This window comes from Doryrhamphus excisus, linkage group LG16, assembly GCF_037039965.1.
Source record: "Doryrhamphus excisus strain RoL-2023G ecotype Guam linkage group LG16, RoL_Dexc_Guam_v1.1, whole genome shotgun sequence".
NCBI classification, from domain to species: Eukaryota; Metazoa; Chordata; class Actinopteri; order Syngnathiformes; family Syngnathidae; genus Doryrhamphus; species Doryrhamphus excisus.
In genome coordinates, this window is record NC_136372.1 from 1318537 (window position 1) to 1335118 (window position 16582).

At 47.7% G+C, this 16582-nt stretch overlaps 3 protein-coding genes across 3 annotated transcripts; 1 reads left to right on the forward strand and 2 right to left on the reverse strand.

The window, feature by feature from the left end:
* Window positions 1-130: 130 nt before the first annotated feature.
* Window positions 131-7828, reverse strand: ppp1caa (protein phosphatase 1, catalytic subunit, alpha isozyme a). Its single transcript, XM_058048574.2, has 8 exons — window positions 7646-7828; window positions 7317-7427; window positions 3173-3304; window positions 2860-3090; window positions 2659-2763; window positions 2348-2571; window positions 2146-2280; window positions 131-1776 (listed from the first exon to the last, which is right to left on the reverse strand). Exons 2-8 carry the CDS (start codon window positions 7369-7371, stop codon window positions 1660-1662), a joined length of 999 nt encoding a protein of 332 aa, XP_057904557.1. The 5' UTR covers window positions 7372-7427; window positions 7646-7828; the 3' UTR covers window positions 131-1659.
* Window positions 7829-8946: 1118 nt separating this feature from the next.
* cldni (claudin i) lies at window positions 8947-11407 on the forward strand. Its single transcript, XM_058048593.2, has 3 exons — window positions 8947-8956; window positions 9549-9681; window positions 10822-11407. Exons 2-3 carry the CDS (start codon window positions 9550-9552, stop codon window positions 11323-11325), a joined length of 636 nt encoding a protein of 211 aa, XP_057904576.2. The 5' UTR covers window positions 8947-8956; window position 9549; the 3' UTR covers window positions 11326-11407.
* A 443-nt stretch (window positions 11408-11850) lies between these two features.
* Window positions 11851-16394, reverse strand: coro1a (coronin, actin binding protein, 1A). Its single transcript, XM_058048526.2, has 11 exons — window positions 16329-16394; window positions 15712-15925; window positions 14258-14380; window positions 14052-14181; window positions 13803-13984; window positions 13609-13728; window positions 13405-13509; window positions 13179-13324; window positions 13035-13092; window positions 12268-12486; window positions 11851-12005 (listed from the first exon to the last, which is right to left on the reverse strand). Exons 2-11 carry the CDS (start codon window positions 15907-15909, stop codon window positions 11913-11915), a joined length of 1374 nt encoding a protein of 457 aa, XP_057904509.2. The 5' UTR covers window positions 15910-15925; window positions 16329-16394; the 3' UTR covers window positions 11851-11912.
* Between the last annotated feature and the right edge of the window lie 188 nt (window positions 16395-16582).

The following is a 16582-nucleotide window of genomic DNA, read 5'->3' on the forward strand; positions in this document are numbered from 1 at the left end:
GCTGTTTTTTCTTGTCAAAAGCTCCCATTTATCACCTATCCATACATGCCGAACAAGTTAAACCTTTGTGTCATGCATTGCTAAAAGGCACTGTAGCACTGTAAATCACAAAAAAACCACCCAGACACCATTATACAAATTCTATGTATATTTTAATTTCTATGCTTCAACGGAGACAAATTGCAATAGATTGAGAACTAAAATACAAAGATTATTGTTAGTTTCACTTTCTTTTCTTTAAATATTGGAATCATCTGATGGTGTTGTAAGTAACATATCCAGTGACGGGACATGGTGCAAAACATCCCTGATCCATTAAAAAAAACCTACACCAATACAATTCTATATAGAGATCAATTTGTCAGTAAAAACATGGAGGATTTCATAATGGTCAATGTGGAGTAAAAAAAAAAAAACAACAAAGAAGCAGATGTTTGTACAGCTATGGAGATGGAAGTGGACCATTTTATATTTAGGCAGTAAAATAAATGATGAATAATAGTTTATCACTTTAACGCCTACTTGGACTGTAAAGTCTCTCTGCACCTTTGGAAACATTCAGCATACGTTTTTAGCAGTTCTTTCAAAGTCAGAGTTTTTTTTTGTTTTGTTCCTGATAAACGTTTTGACTTCCTGAGTTGATCTCAGTGGATGGAACAGGTATGCAGAGTGTCACACAGCCGATCGCTACTGATGCGAGTTGAAACCCTCGTTAGCGGGTGCAGGAAGTTTTTACAGAAGACGAGGACAAATGAGCAGTGAGAAACCCTGAAATACTGCAGAGAGATATGTTCCGTGGGGAGCAACAACACCCTGTTTGCCTTATTGACTCCATGCATGACGGGGGGGAGGGTTCAGGGAGGGGGCGGGGCAAGCATGGATGAGAATTCAGTCACGTTGATGCTTTAGTTACATGATGACTGCTCCTAGGTTACAGTATGGCTATCGTTTCCCACCCCCTCCAAAAAAGCAAGATGAAGACGAGTCAGTCGTGCTTGTGGATGCTTCTAGGTTGTCATGGTAACCTCCGCCATGTTGGCAGCAACTGAAGCGTTCTTGACTTCAAAGGGTGGGCGCACTATTCACCAGCTTCCTCGCCCCAACAGTAACATCACTGATCAATCGGGTCTTATTTGGTATGAACAACATGGCACGCGCCCCCCTGTGGCTCCATCAAGCAGCGATGACAAACACAACGTGGTCTGCGAGATGACATCGTTCAAACAAAAGCGAGTTTTTATTATTTAATCTCCGCAAACTAAAAGAAAGGGAACATGTTGATTTCGCATATGTACAAAATAAAAGTATTTCACATCCATGACTGGGCTCTTAAATGTTTTAAAAGGGAAGTTTTTAGTGAATCAGCTGATTCACCCACCATGTGCTATGTGCCCCCCGCCCCATCACCAAAACACAGCATTAAAAATGTAGCAAGCCTAAAGAACAGCTCAGTTACCTCTACGATGACAGGAAAAAGAGGACGAGGTGAAAGGAAATAAAGAAAAGTTTCTGTGACAAAAAAAAACGACATGTTTTCATTAGAGTAAGATGTAAAAAATAAAATAAGGTTTTTAAAAAAAAAAAAAAAAAAAAGCAGTGGACTGATTGGGGAGGGGCGGGACCCTGCAGGGAGGTGGGAGGGGGAGGAGCCAGTGGGTGTTATTTCTTAGCCTTAGCGGCCTTGGCGGAATTTCTTGGCGGGGTGACAGGCCTTCCGGATCCCATTCCTGCACCTCCTGCGTATGGATACAACTTCTTGTCCGCCGGCTTCAGAATCTGTAAAAAGGTTAGCGTTTAGTTTACACACAAAACGCTAAAAAGGCCGCAACATTGGGCAACGCTGCGCTACCCTGGGAAAGCGTCACCGGCTGAAACCTGAGTCCCACCTCAAGTCAACGTTGAAGGGTGAAAAGGGTGAAAGACAACAAAAACCACTGAAGCCTGGTTCATGCTTGTGCGTGTGCCACACTTGGTGTCCTTCGTCACAATTGAACCGTGGCAATTAAGGAGACGCAGAGCATTATGGGAGCTGGAACTCCTTGATGTACAGTCACGTTATTTGAAGGAGCAAGCTTGTGTGGCGTACGCTAGCTCCTCCAAACACAAGCACGAACCAGGCTTAACCGACCACAGGCAAACACACACCTGGAAGGAGCACATGAGTGTCTCGTCCACGCTCATCATGGCGCCGGCATTGTCAAACTCGCCGCAGTAGTTGGGAGCAGAGAAGAGAGTGACCAGTTGCCTCTTGGCGAAAAACTCGTAGCCGTCTTCCACCACCTTGGCAAGGAGAACCACCGTCAGCCAAGTGTGTGTTTTATGTGCGCTGTGCCTGCTAGCCAGATACCTGATGCGCCCTGCATATTAGGTCCATGTCGTGTTTGTGTAAAAATTTGGCCACCACATCGGCGCCAAATGTGAAGGAGACGCCGCGGTCGTTTTCGCCCCAGCCCAGCACGTCTTTGTCCGGGTCAGCCCACAACAGGTCGCATAGCAGGCCCTGGTCGGGCACGTCTGTGGGTCGCATGACCCGGCGGATCTGCTCCATGGACTGGAGGTCGGGTGAGAGGCCTGGCGAGGGGAACAGAGTCACAGGTCACTCGGGAAACGTCTTTCCGGTCAGACGGAAGAATGAACGTTGCGCCGATGAGGCCTTACCTCCATGACAGCAGAAGATCTTCTCGTCTACAATAGCAGCCACCGGTAAACAGTTGAAGCAGTCGGTGAAGGTTTTCCACAGTTTAATGTTATACCTTCGCTTGCCTGCAACAACAAGAAAAAAAACTTCCAGGGATGGGCAACAAAACAAGTAAAGATGTCCCCCCCCCCCCCCCAAAAAAAAATCTGCTGCACACTCACATTCGTCATAGAAGCCGTAGATTCGATTGATGGACGCGCACTCGTGGTTGCCACGCAGCAGGAAGAAGTTCTCCGGGTACTTGATCTTGTAGGCCAGAAGCAGGCAGATGGTCTCCAGCGACTGCTTCCCTCGGTCCACGTAGTCTCCCAAGAACAGGTAGTTGCTCTCCGGGGGGAAGCCTCCGTACTCAAAGAGCCGCAGCAGGTCGTAGTACTGGCCGTGGACATCGCCTGCAGGGGGCAGCACAGGGCGGTTGAAAGAGCGCCATTTGGAGGGAAGGCGGGCCTTTGTGAAACTTGCAGTCGTGCTCACCGCAGATTTTGAGGGGGGCCTCCAGCTCCAGCAGAATGGGCTGGCTCAGGAAAATCTCACGAGACTTGAGGCAGAGGCCACGGATCTCGCTCTCGGTCAGCTGCACGTTTTTACCGGGACGAGAACCTTTGACTGGAGGACAGACAAGATGAACACATGAAACCACGTGGAACGGGAGGATGACTGTTATTAGCAAAGAGAGCTGGGGAGAAGAGAAGATGATGGTCAGAGGTGACACCTCCCACACAGGGAATGATGTCCAGGCCGAAAGAACCTGCGACAACACAAGCGGACATGTTGGAAGGAAAGCTGTTGTCCAGTTATTAGCACATTTACTTTCACACAACACAGAGGAACCATTTACCACTAAATCTAGACGTTATATTTGACCACGTATGAAATGAAAGTTTATTGCTTTGAAATGCAGTACTTGCATTATTATGCTACATATTCGAGGGGTGCTCCGATCATCGGCATCGTGACGATGTGTGATGAGTGAGGCATCGTGCACACTGATATCGTTGTAGCTTGTTTTTAGGGGTCCGTGTCACATTGCAGAAATAAAAATAAACTAGTTTTGTATTTAAATATTTAGAAATAAATACATTAAAATAAGACTAACTTAATTATCTTTGCATTTATTATTATTATTGAATACATTTTTGATAAACTATCAAAGTGAACACCCACCACTGCTTTAGTGTAAGCTGTCAAAAAGGGACTGAGGATGCAAAACAAGTAAAAAAAAAAAAAAAACAAGAATAAGGTGGTGTTGACATAAATGGATGAGGACATAAAAGACTGCCACTTTCTCTGATGGATGTTTTTTAGTCATCCGTCTTGTTTGTAATCACTGATCAATCACACCCCCCACGCCCACACACGCTAGAGCGCCATGGCACACCATGTGATATCACACTCACACATCACACTGACTGTGTGCTTGATGAGACGATGGGCGGCGTGAACAACCTGTGTGCCGAGTCAATCATCAGACACGTCTTATCTCATGTGACAAACTACGCAGGTCGACTTTAAAACGGCGTAAACGCGCCACTTCATTGTGGGAAAACCAAGCCAAGTAGCCTCCGTCTGACCTTCTGGCTGAGGAGACACTTCACTTGATGGCTCGGCGTCCATTCCTCAAAGCCAATGTTCTTTGTTTTGTCATTCAGAGCTGGTGATTGCCCTGCTTTGGACAATGTGACTCTTGGGAAGGAGAGACATTAGCGTTGAGGACAAAACTGTCAGTCATTCCTAATGATGTGCAGGGGAGAGGGGGGGGGGGCAATCTTAAAACAGGATGTTTATGCCCCTAAACCATTGCACCTTTCTTTGGCCCCGTGGTGGGTTATTTAGGAGGAGCAACACAAGCAGAAAAAAAAAATAATGGATTAGGCAAAAATGTTTCCAATGAACGCCCTGGCTGAAATTTTTGGTGGACTAAAACAGAATCTGACAAAATCAGCTAATTCTATAAATGCACTACACACATGAAAGATTTCATGAATGCATTTCCTCATTTTCATAACTATAGTTGTTATAATTGGTCTCTTAATGTGAACTCAACTCCTGGAATCAAATACATTTTGCACAATATTCTCATTTATTGTGATATGCCTTTGCATTTGAGTGCGTCCATGGCACATAAAAAAGAAAAGCGACAGGCCGCACTTTGGACACCCCTGCAATAAAATGCCATAAAAATGTCACAATACAGCAAGTCTAACATAACATTGCTCCATGTGTCCTAAATGAGCCATCAACGTAAATGGAGGTCAGTATAGTGGAGCAGCTACTTAAATAGTGAAAGATGGTATATAAATACTGCAGCGGTGCTGCAGGATTAAAGCCAGCTTAGGGCCCCAACACTGCTTACTCCAAAGTTAGCCATACCGCCAGCAGGAAACAGTGAGCTTATCACTGGACAGACACACACACACGTGGCCTGGTGTGAATGTGGACTGAGCAAACAAAGACTTGGACCAGAACAACACACATGCCGTCTGGATGTCTGCATCTCTGAAAAGACTAGCTTTATGTGTAGGTACAAACACACGCACACACATATCCAATCCCAGCAGCTCGTTATCACAACACTTTTGATTGGTTTTGTCTCTAATTATAATAATGGAGCGGATTTATATAGCGCCTTTGAAGATAGCCAAAAGCACTTGACGGTGAAGCCATTATTCATTCACACCCTGGGAGGATAATCTACATGTGTAACCACAGATGCACTGGGGTAGACTCCAACAACAACAACCACCTTCTGGTTACTGGACGACCTGCTCGACCTCCCGAGCCTCACTGCCACTAGGGTGACTTTTGCGTCCTTTGTGCCCTTGTGCCAATGGTGCGTATGACAAGGTGCGGCGTGCATGGACCGATTGCTTGTTATTGTCAGCAATAAAAGGCAGAGATGCAGACACACATTAAAGGTCGGCAGGGTTACATAAGAGGATATAAATACTGACCCTATCTGCCTTGTTTGTCTCCGCCTGTGTTTAGCACACAACTCTATCATTGCCCAAGTACACACACACACACACACACACACATGTATGTGCACGCAGGCAGGCCAATGCTGGTGTGCAGGCAGCAACAGCAGCTAATAAATAATGGGATGGGAGTCAGGCCGGTGGAGAGCACACATGCTGGGATAACTATTAATGAAAACACACGTTACACATTCAATCATTGGGACAACCTGCAGAATGACTACACAATTGGCCGTGATCACACAGACATGGTTCGGCCTCATTCTCGGACCAGGTGTGAAAACCCCGTTTATGGTACTCAAAACCTTTTGCAAAATACTGCAAAACTTCCCCGTAAGAGAGGGTGATGAAAATGGATCCATTATTTAATTATTTGTGTCTTCAGGCAATTGAGAAACTGGAATGCACTAGTTGCCTCCAACCAAAAATAAAATAAATCAGTGCATTAACTTATTGCTATTTCCTCCTGTAGGTTATCACATACCATCATAACACATAAAACATTAACTGGTGGTATGTTGTGCACATTTTGGCCAATGGGAAGCCTGAAAAAAACTACCATATCTGACTTGGTCATGCATTATAATGCATCTGTTTACCAATACTCAGACAAATATGTACGTATATGACATAATTATCTTTAATATCAGAGCACACTTGCACAAAGACCCGTTTTTGTCCCTTCGTGTTCTTCATCTGCTGCACATACTTTAAACCCACACACAAAAGTCAATAGTGTCATGTTCGGTTGTTCAACACATGTTTGAAAACATGAGATAATAAGACTCATAATAATAATAATAACATCAAAACCCCAAAATCTGTTTTACCCGTTCACAAACAAACACTGAGCTCTGGACACAAATCTGTTTGTGTAGGGACAAGAGGAAAATGGTGTTTTTAAAATATCAGTATTCCTGCAGCATGCGTCACGGCCAAGTCCGTGCAACGAGGGGAAACACTGTACAGTAATCCCTCGTTTGTCACAGTTAACCATGACATGTTCCTATTTCAGGACAGTACTACCTGAGGTGGCTATTGCCTCATCAATGTAGTGTAATGTTATATATTGGGCAAAGTTTGACTACACTTAGAGGACATTTGACATGTAGATAAATAATTCCACATCCCACACTATAACACCTGGCAGTGTGCAAATGTCATTTTATGTGGACTGATATTCTTCCATGGTTAATAATCTGTGTGTGTGTGTGTGTGTGTGTGTGTGTGTGTGTGTGTGTGTGTGTGTGTGTGTGTGTGTGTGTGTGATGTGTGCGTGTGTGGACACCACGTACTCAGCACCTGTACCTAAACTAATAACACACACACAAAAACCGGGGAGGAAGTGTACTCAAAACACCATCATGCAATCAAGCAGGGCCAAGCGGGGACGCAAAGTAACGTTTAATGCTCCTTCGATGAACAAAACTTGACTACTTTTTCGCACACAAACTCGCATTATTAGTCTTCATTCTAGCTTTCAACGAGAGCTAGCAACAACATTACAGGATCAGGAAGGGGAGCAGATGATGCAGCCACGCCGTTTGTGTCATTCAGTGGCCTCTAACCCACCTTCGCCCTCATCACACACTTAAAACGCACATCTTGTTCCAAATAACAAATGACACATGTTGTAGCCTTACCTTCCAAAAGACGCTGAATGATGGAGTCGATGTTTAATTTGTCCGGCTCCGCCATTTTCTGTTAATTCTGACGTTCTTGTGCAGTCACAAGCTCAGATTCCAGTATGGCACCTTGGATTCCACCACAGTGAAAAAATAGACCAAAAGATATCCGTTAATCCAACCGGAGTCAAATAATATCATAAAATGTCAAAGTAACGAGTGACTAGCATGAGCGACAGTAACATTTACGAGCTAATCTAGCTAGCTGCTAGCCTAGCCTGTCACACGTCTAAACAAGCAGGATATGCTAGCTTGTATTGTCGTCCATCAAATAAAATCCCTCTCACCTTGTGTTCGGATTGTTAACAGTCCTTCCAGTGCGTAAATAAAACTCCCCTGAGCTCAGCCTGGGCCTCCGTCCCCTTCCCTCTTCCTCCGGGAACTTTAAAACAAGGCCGTCGCCGCTTCAAGTGTCTTCGCTGTCGTCGAGAAGCGACCGAGCGTCACGCGATTCTCGAAATATGATTGGTCGGGGACAGATTAGTGGGGTTACATCCTTGAGCCCAATTGGCGGAAAGGTGTCTCAGTCTTCTAAGTATGCCCCGCCCACTAGAGAATGTCAATGACATCAATGGGAAATGCTAAGTGCGCCACCCAGTGTGCACAAACCAAACTGCATCACCCCAACTAAATAAAACGCGGTCGCGACTTCATTGCTGCGACAGCAACACAAAACTATGTCGATTCATCTACCGCCGTAAAAGTTAGTAAAGATGCGCCATCCAGGTTGACAACAAATAAAGGCGTCCTTTCCCTTTAACATCAAAAGTGACCGCTCTGATGAGGAATGACGTCCGTGTCACGTTTGGGCGCAATGAAGACGCATCGTCATTGTTAGCACTTTAAATGTGCTGCTCTACGTGCCGCACGACGTTTATGCCAACGGTTATTACGAGGAATTGCACCTTTTGTGGTATTGTTTTATTCCACGATGGTCACACATAAAATACCCATACAGTAAAGAGGACACTTTATTAGGCACAGCCGCTCCATCCAATATCACGTCAATAACACCTAAATGTTATAAAGTATTCTCTTCATCTGTCCATATAATTATTATATATTATTTTTCACTATGTGGGCCTCACTGGACAAACGTTGGACACCCCTGCCCGCCAGGGATCAATTTGGACCACCACAGATCAACTTTAATGCGTGTGGGAAACATTGGCAGCACAAACACATGGCAACAGGCAAAAACAAAACACGCGTAGTTTCTAAAATCAGCCTCCCGAGGTGTGTCATCAGTTTCGATGCTCAGGTAAGACGTAGACAGGGTGGTGGTACCCCCCCCCCCCCCCAAAAAAAAAACAAGTTGAGTCAAGTTTCCTCTGATGATGATTCACTCAGCATCACGAGACCCGAACACTAAAAATGTGCTTTGTTTGTTTTGTTGAGTTTTTTGTCTTGTTCTCCTTCAGAAGAGAGAAGCGTACGTCGAAACATTGGACAAGTCCCGTCTGGTCTGCAGGTACGCCCCCCCACCTCACCGGAGCCCCACCCTGCACCTCACATTCCTCTACATAGCCACCATCTTGTCTCGTCTCTGCACACTTGCTCACAAGCCAGCACGGAAGGAAGACCTTCTTGTTTTTGAGGTAGGTTCTTTCCTTCACTGCTTTATGAAGATATATTGTAAGGAAATTGAGACTCTTTAGCGAAGCATCACAACATCATTTTAGTTCTTGGGATGGAAAAACATGGAAAGACATGATTCCAACTTTTAAGGCGTGATAAAGTTGTTATTATTTGCCTCCTTTTAACTCAGCTTGAGTTGCATTTCCTCATTTCTCGATGATAGCATTTTGGAGTAGATGGAATCAGGAGAAGCACTTCCATAACATCCTATATTGCCCACCATGACATTTACCACAAAGCGTCATTCAGCCTCTAGCACTCAAACCGGGGACCATTTCAGAAACATCTGGCCTCATGGTTTTGAGCATGTCGATGAAAGGGAGCGGTTCCCTCACTTATCGGAGCGTTGGGTGGAGGTTCAGCCACCAGCGGGCCTGTCCGGACACGCGCTTCTTTTCAAACGTGGCCCTCAGCTATGTTGTTTGCATGAGTGCAAGCCAGGAGCCCACAGGAGAACAACAACAATGAAGAAATTAAGAACTTCATGACGCAGCTCCATCAGAGGAGACAGGAACTTACAATGAGTGTTGGTGACCTTTGATCTTTGTGCAGAATGGCATCCATGGGAGTACAGATAGTCTGCGTGGCCCTCGGCGTCCTGGGCCTGGTTGGCGCCATCGTGTGCTGCGCCGTCCCCAGATGGAAGGTGTCGTCCTTCACCGGCTCAAACATCGTCACCGCGCAGGTAAATATGGACAAGAAATGAGAGACATCGTCCCACCAGGGGCCGAGGACAGGCCGCAAAATCTGACAAAAATGTATTTGAAAAAAATGTATGTAAAAAAATTAAGCTAAACATCTAAAAATTTAAAAACAGGGCACAAAAATATTAAATATTAATATTGGCCAATTGACTCATTTTTAAAACATTTTTTTTGTTTTACTGAAAAGACCCATCTCGTACACACCCAGACGATAATAATTTGTGAATATTAAATGTTCAACTTATTTATTTATTCATAATAATATAAAATCCTGGAAGAACTAAAGGAGCTCACATTGAGACCCAAATTAGCACAAGTGATAAGACAATGGCACAATGTCGCCCTCTAGCGGTAAGTAGAGCATCTCCCTTTTATATAAAGAGACAGGAAGTCCTTTACTGTACTGTATCCCCACAATTGTTTCTTTTTTGTCTCTGAATGTTAAAATGTGTACAGTTTAATACGCATGAGAGGCGTACCACAGGGATTTGAATATAACATTTCAAAAAGTGTCCATTATTCGCTTTTCATTATTCGAGGGACGAATCTAAACAGTTTGCATATATTCTCCTCACAGGAAGTGGCCTTTTATTGACAAACCCACTGAAAATGTGTCAAATAAAAGTTCCTGTCAACATATAAGCTCATTAAAATCATAAATTCATTTTTTATAGACCAAATAGTCTTCAAACCACACTTGGAAAGTGATGCTTATCAACATTTATACGGCTTTTCATCCTGTTATTGCTGCCCTCTAGCGGACACTAGGAGAACTACTTCAAATAAAATTCGTCAAAACACTGCAATAATGAAATATTCGAATGTAAATTTTAAATAAAAATGGCATATTTTTCAAGAATGAATTATTATTTTTCCTTTTTTCAGAAATATATCAAATAAAATGATTTACTGTAAGTGAAAATATACAGCTTATATTGCTCTGTGATGATGATATAAGAGTTAAATTAGACTGTATATTTTTGGCTGATTGGCGGGGGGAGGAATTTGGGGGTCCTGGGGTTCTCTTTGAAGACCTCCCGTAGCTTTAACAAATATGTCTCATAATGGATATTTCCATACCGTGCGTCGGTTGTTGATCCACACATTCGGTGTTCGTGTAGAGCCATCAGGAGGGTCTGTGGAAGACGTGCGCGGTGCAGAGCACGGGCCAGCAGCAGTGCAAGAACTACGACTCCCTGCTGGTGCTGCCCTCTGACCTGCAGGCCGCCCGCGCCATGACCATCATCAGCTGCATGCTGGCCGCCCTCAGCCTGCTCATCCTGTTCTGCGGCGCCGACTTCACCACCTGCGTGGAGAACGAGGACGCCAAGCCCAAGATCAGCCTGGTGGCCGGCGTGGGCCTGCTGCTGGCCGGGCTGGTCCTCATCATCCCCGTCAGCTGGTCGGCCCACACGGTGGTGAGGGACTTCAACAACCCCCTGGTGGCCACCTCCCAGAAACGGGAGCTGGGGGCGTGCATCTTCGTGGGCTGGGGGGGCGGCGTGCTGCTGCTGCTGGCGGGGGGGCTCCTCTGCTGCTTCAGCAGGCCCAAGTCAGGCGGCTCCGGGGGGACGGCCAAGTACTACAGCAGCAGCGCCTCCGCCCCCAACAAGAACTACGTGTGAGGAGGACTCCATCGTTAGACATGGATGTGAATAGCCTACTTAAACACTTTGCTTTAGGACGGGGGGAAGGGGGGGTCCAAACTTGTTCCCATACAGAACAATTAAAGGAGGCGGGGTGGGGGGGGGCATTGTTAATCAGTTTCTTTTTACAATAAGCCAGGCACAAGTAGAAAAAAAAGGAGCTACGGGCTGAAGAAGGCCCTCGGGCCGCACTTTGGACACCCCTGGTTTAACTCTTTGGTGCTGGGATTATTACAGGCGGACATGAAGCTTCTGATGCTTTCGTTTTGATGGATGCTAGCTGTTAGCTAGCGCCTCAGTCTCCCTGATGTTTCATTCTCTTCTTTTGTGTAACAATTGATACAAATTTGGTGTAACCGATCCTCGTCTTTCATATTTTAGTAAAAAACCCAATAAACAAATGTTATTGTCTAATTTGGATTTATTTCAAAATAAAAGCGTATATTTGTTTGTATTAAAAAAGGGGGCGTGCACCAAGAGGAATGTTCCTCTGTTATTTTATCCAACAATGTGGGGCTTTTTTTTCTACTTTGCTGTGATTTTGAGTGAAAGTCCTCTGCTTGAAGTTAAGATTTGGTCTCCAGGGCGCTGACGCGACTTCTCAGCTCCTCCAGCGCAGCTTTCACATCCTTGAAGTCCCTCCTCAGCGCCTGCAGCTCCTGATACCAAATACGGACATTGGATCATAGCGGTAGCAGATCAATAATACCCGGGGGGGGGGGGGGCTTGAATGTTACATTTAAGATGATGGAAGTCAAACATGATTTGGGTCTGTAGCAGACCTTCAGGACTAGATGATTGTGCTCATGGCTGGCGTGAAGGAGAATTACAGACCACTGAACACGCCAACAGGAAATGACAGCCCAGCTAGCTAAACGCTTGATGTGCTAATGATGGAAAGGACCAGAGGGAGGGGCTTACCGCGCCGCCGTCCGTGTGGTTCCCGCCTGCAGAGGTGCTGGTGGTCTTCAGGAGGCTCTTGTGAACTTTGAACTCTTTGGCTTTGGTGGTGCAGACAAAATCGTCCTTCAGGGAGATGAGGATGGGCGGGGCCTCTTTGCCTCCGAACCACTCGTCCGCCTCCACCGATGGCTCCGGGCCGATGGTGTCGGGGTAGAGGTCCTCCTGGAAGAGGTCCGACTGTGCGGGAGGAGGAGCAGAATCAGAAGAAGGAGGATAGGAGGGGGAGTAGACACAGGAGTAGGAGAAGGAAAAGGAGGAATAGAAGGAGGAGGAAAAGATGGAGATGGAGAAGGAGGAGGAGAAGCAATAGGAGGAGAAGGAGAAGGAACAAGAGGAGAAGGAAAAGTTGAAGGATAAGGAGGCATAGGAGGAGGAAGAGGAACAAGAGGAGAAGGAACAGGAGGAATAAGAGGAGGAGGAAAAGATGGAGATGGAGAAGGAGCAAGAGGAGGAGAAGGAGAAATAGAAGGAGAAGGAGGGATAGGAGGAGCAGGAAGAACAAGAGGAGAAGGAACAGGAGGAATAGGAGGAGGAAGAAAAGATGGAGATAGAGAAGGAGAAGGAGCAGGAGGAGGAGGAGAAATAGAAGGAGAAGGAGGAGGAACAAGAGGAGAAGGAACAGGAGGAATAGGAGGAGAAGGAAAATATGGAGAAAGAAAAGGAACAGGAGAAGGAAGAAGAGGAGGAGGAGGAAAAGGAGGAGGAGATGAGTTGAGTTTCTTCACCTTCCTGGGCACGGTCATGACGATGGGCTCGCACTTCCTCTCGTGGAGTTTGTAGAACCTGAAGGTGTGGCGAGTGAGGTTAGTGGGCGGGGCCACGTGGGGGGGGGGGGGGTCAAGCGACCTGCTAGCGTGCTAGCGTGCTACCTGGCTATCTCACACTTGTTGACCTCCAGGCCCCTCTTGGGCATGTAGCCCATCCCCTTCTGGCTCTCCTTGCTGCTGTACATGGACAGGAAGTGGACGTACGGCGCCTCCTCCGTCACCTCGAAGTAGCGGATGCTGCTGTCGCCCTGTCAGGGACACGTGATGGCCGTCAGCCGGGGCAGGGAGGGGGGGACACAAACGCAAAAGTTTGCGTCTGACCTCTGACCTTTCCACAGAGGTAGACGACGCCCGTGTCGGGGTCGTAGAAAGGAAGCAGGACGCCGCTGCTGGTGTCCAATTCCTGCAAGTTGAGCGGCTCAGCAAACTTCTCCTGTGGGGGGGACATCAGGAGCGTGATGAAGAACCACGGCGTCTACTCTAGCGCCACCTGGCGCTACTTTGTGGAACATCAGAGCCGCTAAAGACTCACCGGGTCCCACAGCGCCACCTGCCTCTCGCTCATGCGACTGAAGCCGGTGGTGAGGATCCTCCTGTCGGACACGAAGACGGCCCGGACCGGCCTGGAGCCCTCGTGAGGTTTCTCCTTCTCCTGCACATGACAGACAGCTGAGCCTCGGCGGAGGTGGCATCCTCGCCCACCCATGAACTGCTGTACCAACGTACGAAGAGGACGGCGCCCTTGCGGGGGTCCAGCACCCTCAGCATCTTGTCCTTGCAGGAGGTGACAATCTTGGAGCCGTCGCGGTTCCAGCTGGCGCTGTAGATGAGGTCAGAGTGCACGGCGTCGATGGTGACGGCCGCCTCGCCGCGGGCCACGTTCCACAGGATGACCACGTTGTCACAGCCTGCAGAGATAGGCGTCATTCGGACGCGATGTACCACTCTGTGTTTCATCCAGACTCCAACGCTCACCTGCGCTCAACAGGACGTTGTGAGCCGTGGGGTGCCAGCTGAGGATGCCGACGCGCTTGGAGTGACCCTCCAGCTTGACCACGGGCTGCGTGAGCGGCGAGGTCAACCCGGCGTCCGGGATCTCCCAGATCTGCCCGGGGAGATACGCCATGAGGAAGAGGAAGAGGCCGGTCCGGAAGACACAGAGGCGTGCGCCGGTCTCTCACCATGACGCTGCAGTCCTCCGAGCCGCTGGCGATGATGTTGTCGTTGTGAGGACAAAACTCGATGTCCAGCACGGGACCCGTGTGTCCGCACACGGTGGGGTAGGACATGTCGATGCGGCCCGTCTGTCCACACGAAAGAGCTTTACACAGTTTCACGTTTCTGTTCTTCACCTGTCTGTCAAGTTGGGCCTGATTGTGTCTGCGCCACACATTACGTTGCACCGTGAGCGAGCTCCCAGCATGTCTTGCGGTCATGAGTTGAGTACATTGTTTTGCCTGTTTACTAGCATGTACGCGTCTGTTTTGATGCTAACGTCTGCGCCACACATTATGTCACACCTTGAGCAAGTTCCCAGCATGTCTTGCGGTTATGAGTTGAGTACATTGTTTTGCCTGTTTAGCATGTACGCGTCTGTTTTGATGCTGACGTTGTACAGTTTGACTGTCTGCGCCACACATTACGTTGCACCGTGAGCGAGCTCCCAGCATGAGTTGAGTACTTTGTTTTGCCTGTTTATTAGCATGTACGCGTCTGTTTTGATGCTAATGTCTGCGCCACACATTATGTTGCACCTTGAGCAAGTTCCCAGCATGTCTTGTGGTTATGAGTTGAGTACATTGTTTTGCCTGTTTACTAGCATGTAGCTGTTTTGATGCCGGCGTTGTACAGTTCCACGCTCTGCGCCACACATTACGTCGCACCGTGAGCGAGCTCCCAGCATGTCTTGCGGCTATGAGTTGAGTACATTGTTTTGCCTGTTTATTAGCATGTACGCGTCTCTTTTGATGCAGACGTTTTACAGTTCCACTGTCTGCGCCACACATTAGGTTGCACCGTGAGCAAGCTCCCAGCATGTCTTGCGGTTATTAGTTCAGTACGTTGTTTTGCTTGTTTACTAGCATGTACGCGGCTGTTTTGATGCTGATATTGTACAGTTTGACTGTCTGCGCCATACATTACGTTGCACCGTGAGCGAGCTCCCAGCATGTCTTGCGGTTATGAGTTGCGTACATTGTTTTGCCTGTTTATTAGCATGTATACGCGTCTGTTTTGATGCTGACGTTGTACAGTTTGACAGTCTGCTCCACACGTTAGGTTGCACCGTGAGTAGGTTGGCCTGAGTTATATTAGTAGTATTAATATTTCTATATCTCTATAGTATTATCTACAATGTCACCGTGTAGTTCAGGAACCGATGAGAAAACGGTGATAAAATACTTCCTTGTCAGCAGTAGAGCAACTGAAGGTGCAGCGTTTGATGCCGCAGCAAGCCGCCACACGTTGCGTGTAAGAGGCGGCGGGGGCGTAGAAGCCACATCCTGCCTTCACGGAGGCGACCTCCTAATATGGCGAAAACACTCAGAGTCGCAATAAAACTTCCTCATTCGCCTCCGAGTCTGCTGTGTCACAAACCACCCGCGGTGTCAGCACCAAGGGGTCAAAGGGCACGCACCTTGCCGAGCGGCAGCACCATGAAGGCCCCGCCCCCGCTGGCGTCCACAATCATGGCCAGGAACTTGGGGTTGACAGAGCAGAAGGTGCTGTCCCAGGTCATCTGGGAGACGCGGATGTCGTCGTAGCATTGGTCCGCCTTGGCCGCCTGGCCGAAGACGTGGCGGAACTTGCTGGTCCTCACGACCTTCCTGGACATGGCGACCTGTGGAGGGCTTGGGGGTGGGGTGGGCGGTATCGCAGGTTTAGGAAAAAGGGGGCGGTGACGTGACACGCAGACGAGGAAAAGAGGAAGCAGAAACTTCTCACAACTGCTTCCGCTTGTCGTGCTGCAACGCGGCGCTCCATGACGACAAAAAGCAACACGATACATCAGAAAAAGACTTAAAATGGCGAACAATCGTCCATTGGTGCAGCACATGACGAGGATGAGGATGAGGGGGCGGGGCCTCACACTCATCCTGGTTGCAACTGAGGCAGCCATTTTTGGTTCATATCATGCAAACTCTCATTCATGCCAAAACAAAATACCGATATTTACCAACATCCCGTGAATGCACCACACCAAAGGGCTGCAGGTGCGTGACAGTGATGATGATGATAATGATGAAGGCTTACCTGGTAGCGTTGGTGGTTGTTGCCGAGCAGCGAGCCAGCCGCCAGAATGAGCGGCGGGAGGAAGAAGAAGAACAGTGACACAAAGTCACCACAGATGAGGAAGTAGCACAGGAAGTGGGCGTGGCCACGGCCCCACGGCGTGAGGTCAGCCGGGTGGCGTCGCAGCCGAACCTCGAGAGGTCAAAGTGCGCACGGGGAAGAGAAGCCGGAGAAGCCATCTTGGACGTGACAGCAGTCAGAAGCCATCACATGGG

Bases quoted from the DNA above. Each gene is read 5' to 3' on its own strand.
- cldni (XM_058048593.2), top strand. From the start codon at position 9,550: ATGGCATCCATGGGAGTACAGATAGTCTGCGTGGCCCTCGGCGTCCTG. The intron at 9,682-10,821 runs GTAAATATGGAC...GTGTTCGTGTAG, and splicing joins CAAACATCGTCACCGCGCAG to AGCCATCAGGAGGGTCTGTG.
- ppp1caa (XM_058048574.2), bottom strand. From the start codon at position 7,371: ATGGCGGAGCCGGACAAATTAAACATCGACTCCATCATTCAGCGTCTT. The intron at 3,305-7,316 runs GTAAGGCTACAA...TCTGTCCTCCAG, and splicing joins CATTCAGCGTCTTTTGGAAG to TCAAAGGTTCTCGTCCCGGT. The intron at 2,281-2,347 runs GTATCTGGCTAG...CTCCTTGCCAAG, and splicing joins TAATATGCAGGGCGCATCAG to GTGGTGGAAGACGGCTACGA.
- coro1a (XM_058048526.2), bottom strand. From the start codon at position 15,909: ATGTCCAGGAAGGTCGTGAGGACCAGCAAGTTCCGCCACGTCTTCGGC. The intron at 14,182-14,257 runs GTGAGAGACCGG...CTCCCCGGGCAG, and splicing joins CGGAGGACTGCAGCGTCATG to ATCTGGGAGATCCCGGACGC. The intron at 12,006-12,267 runs GTAAGCCCCTCC...ATTTGGTATCAG, and splicing joins ACCACACGGACGGCGGCGCG to GAGCTGCAGGCGCTGAGGAG.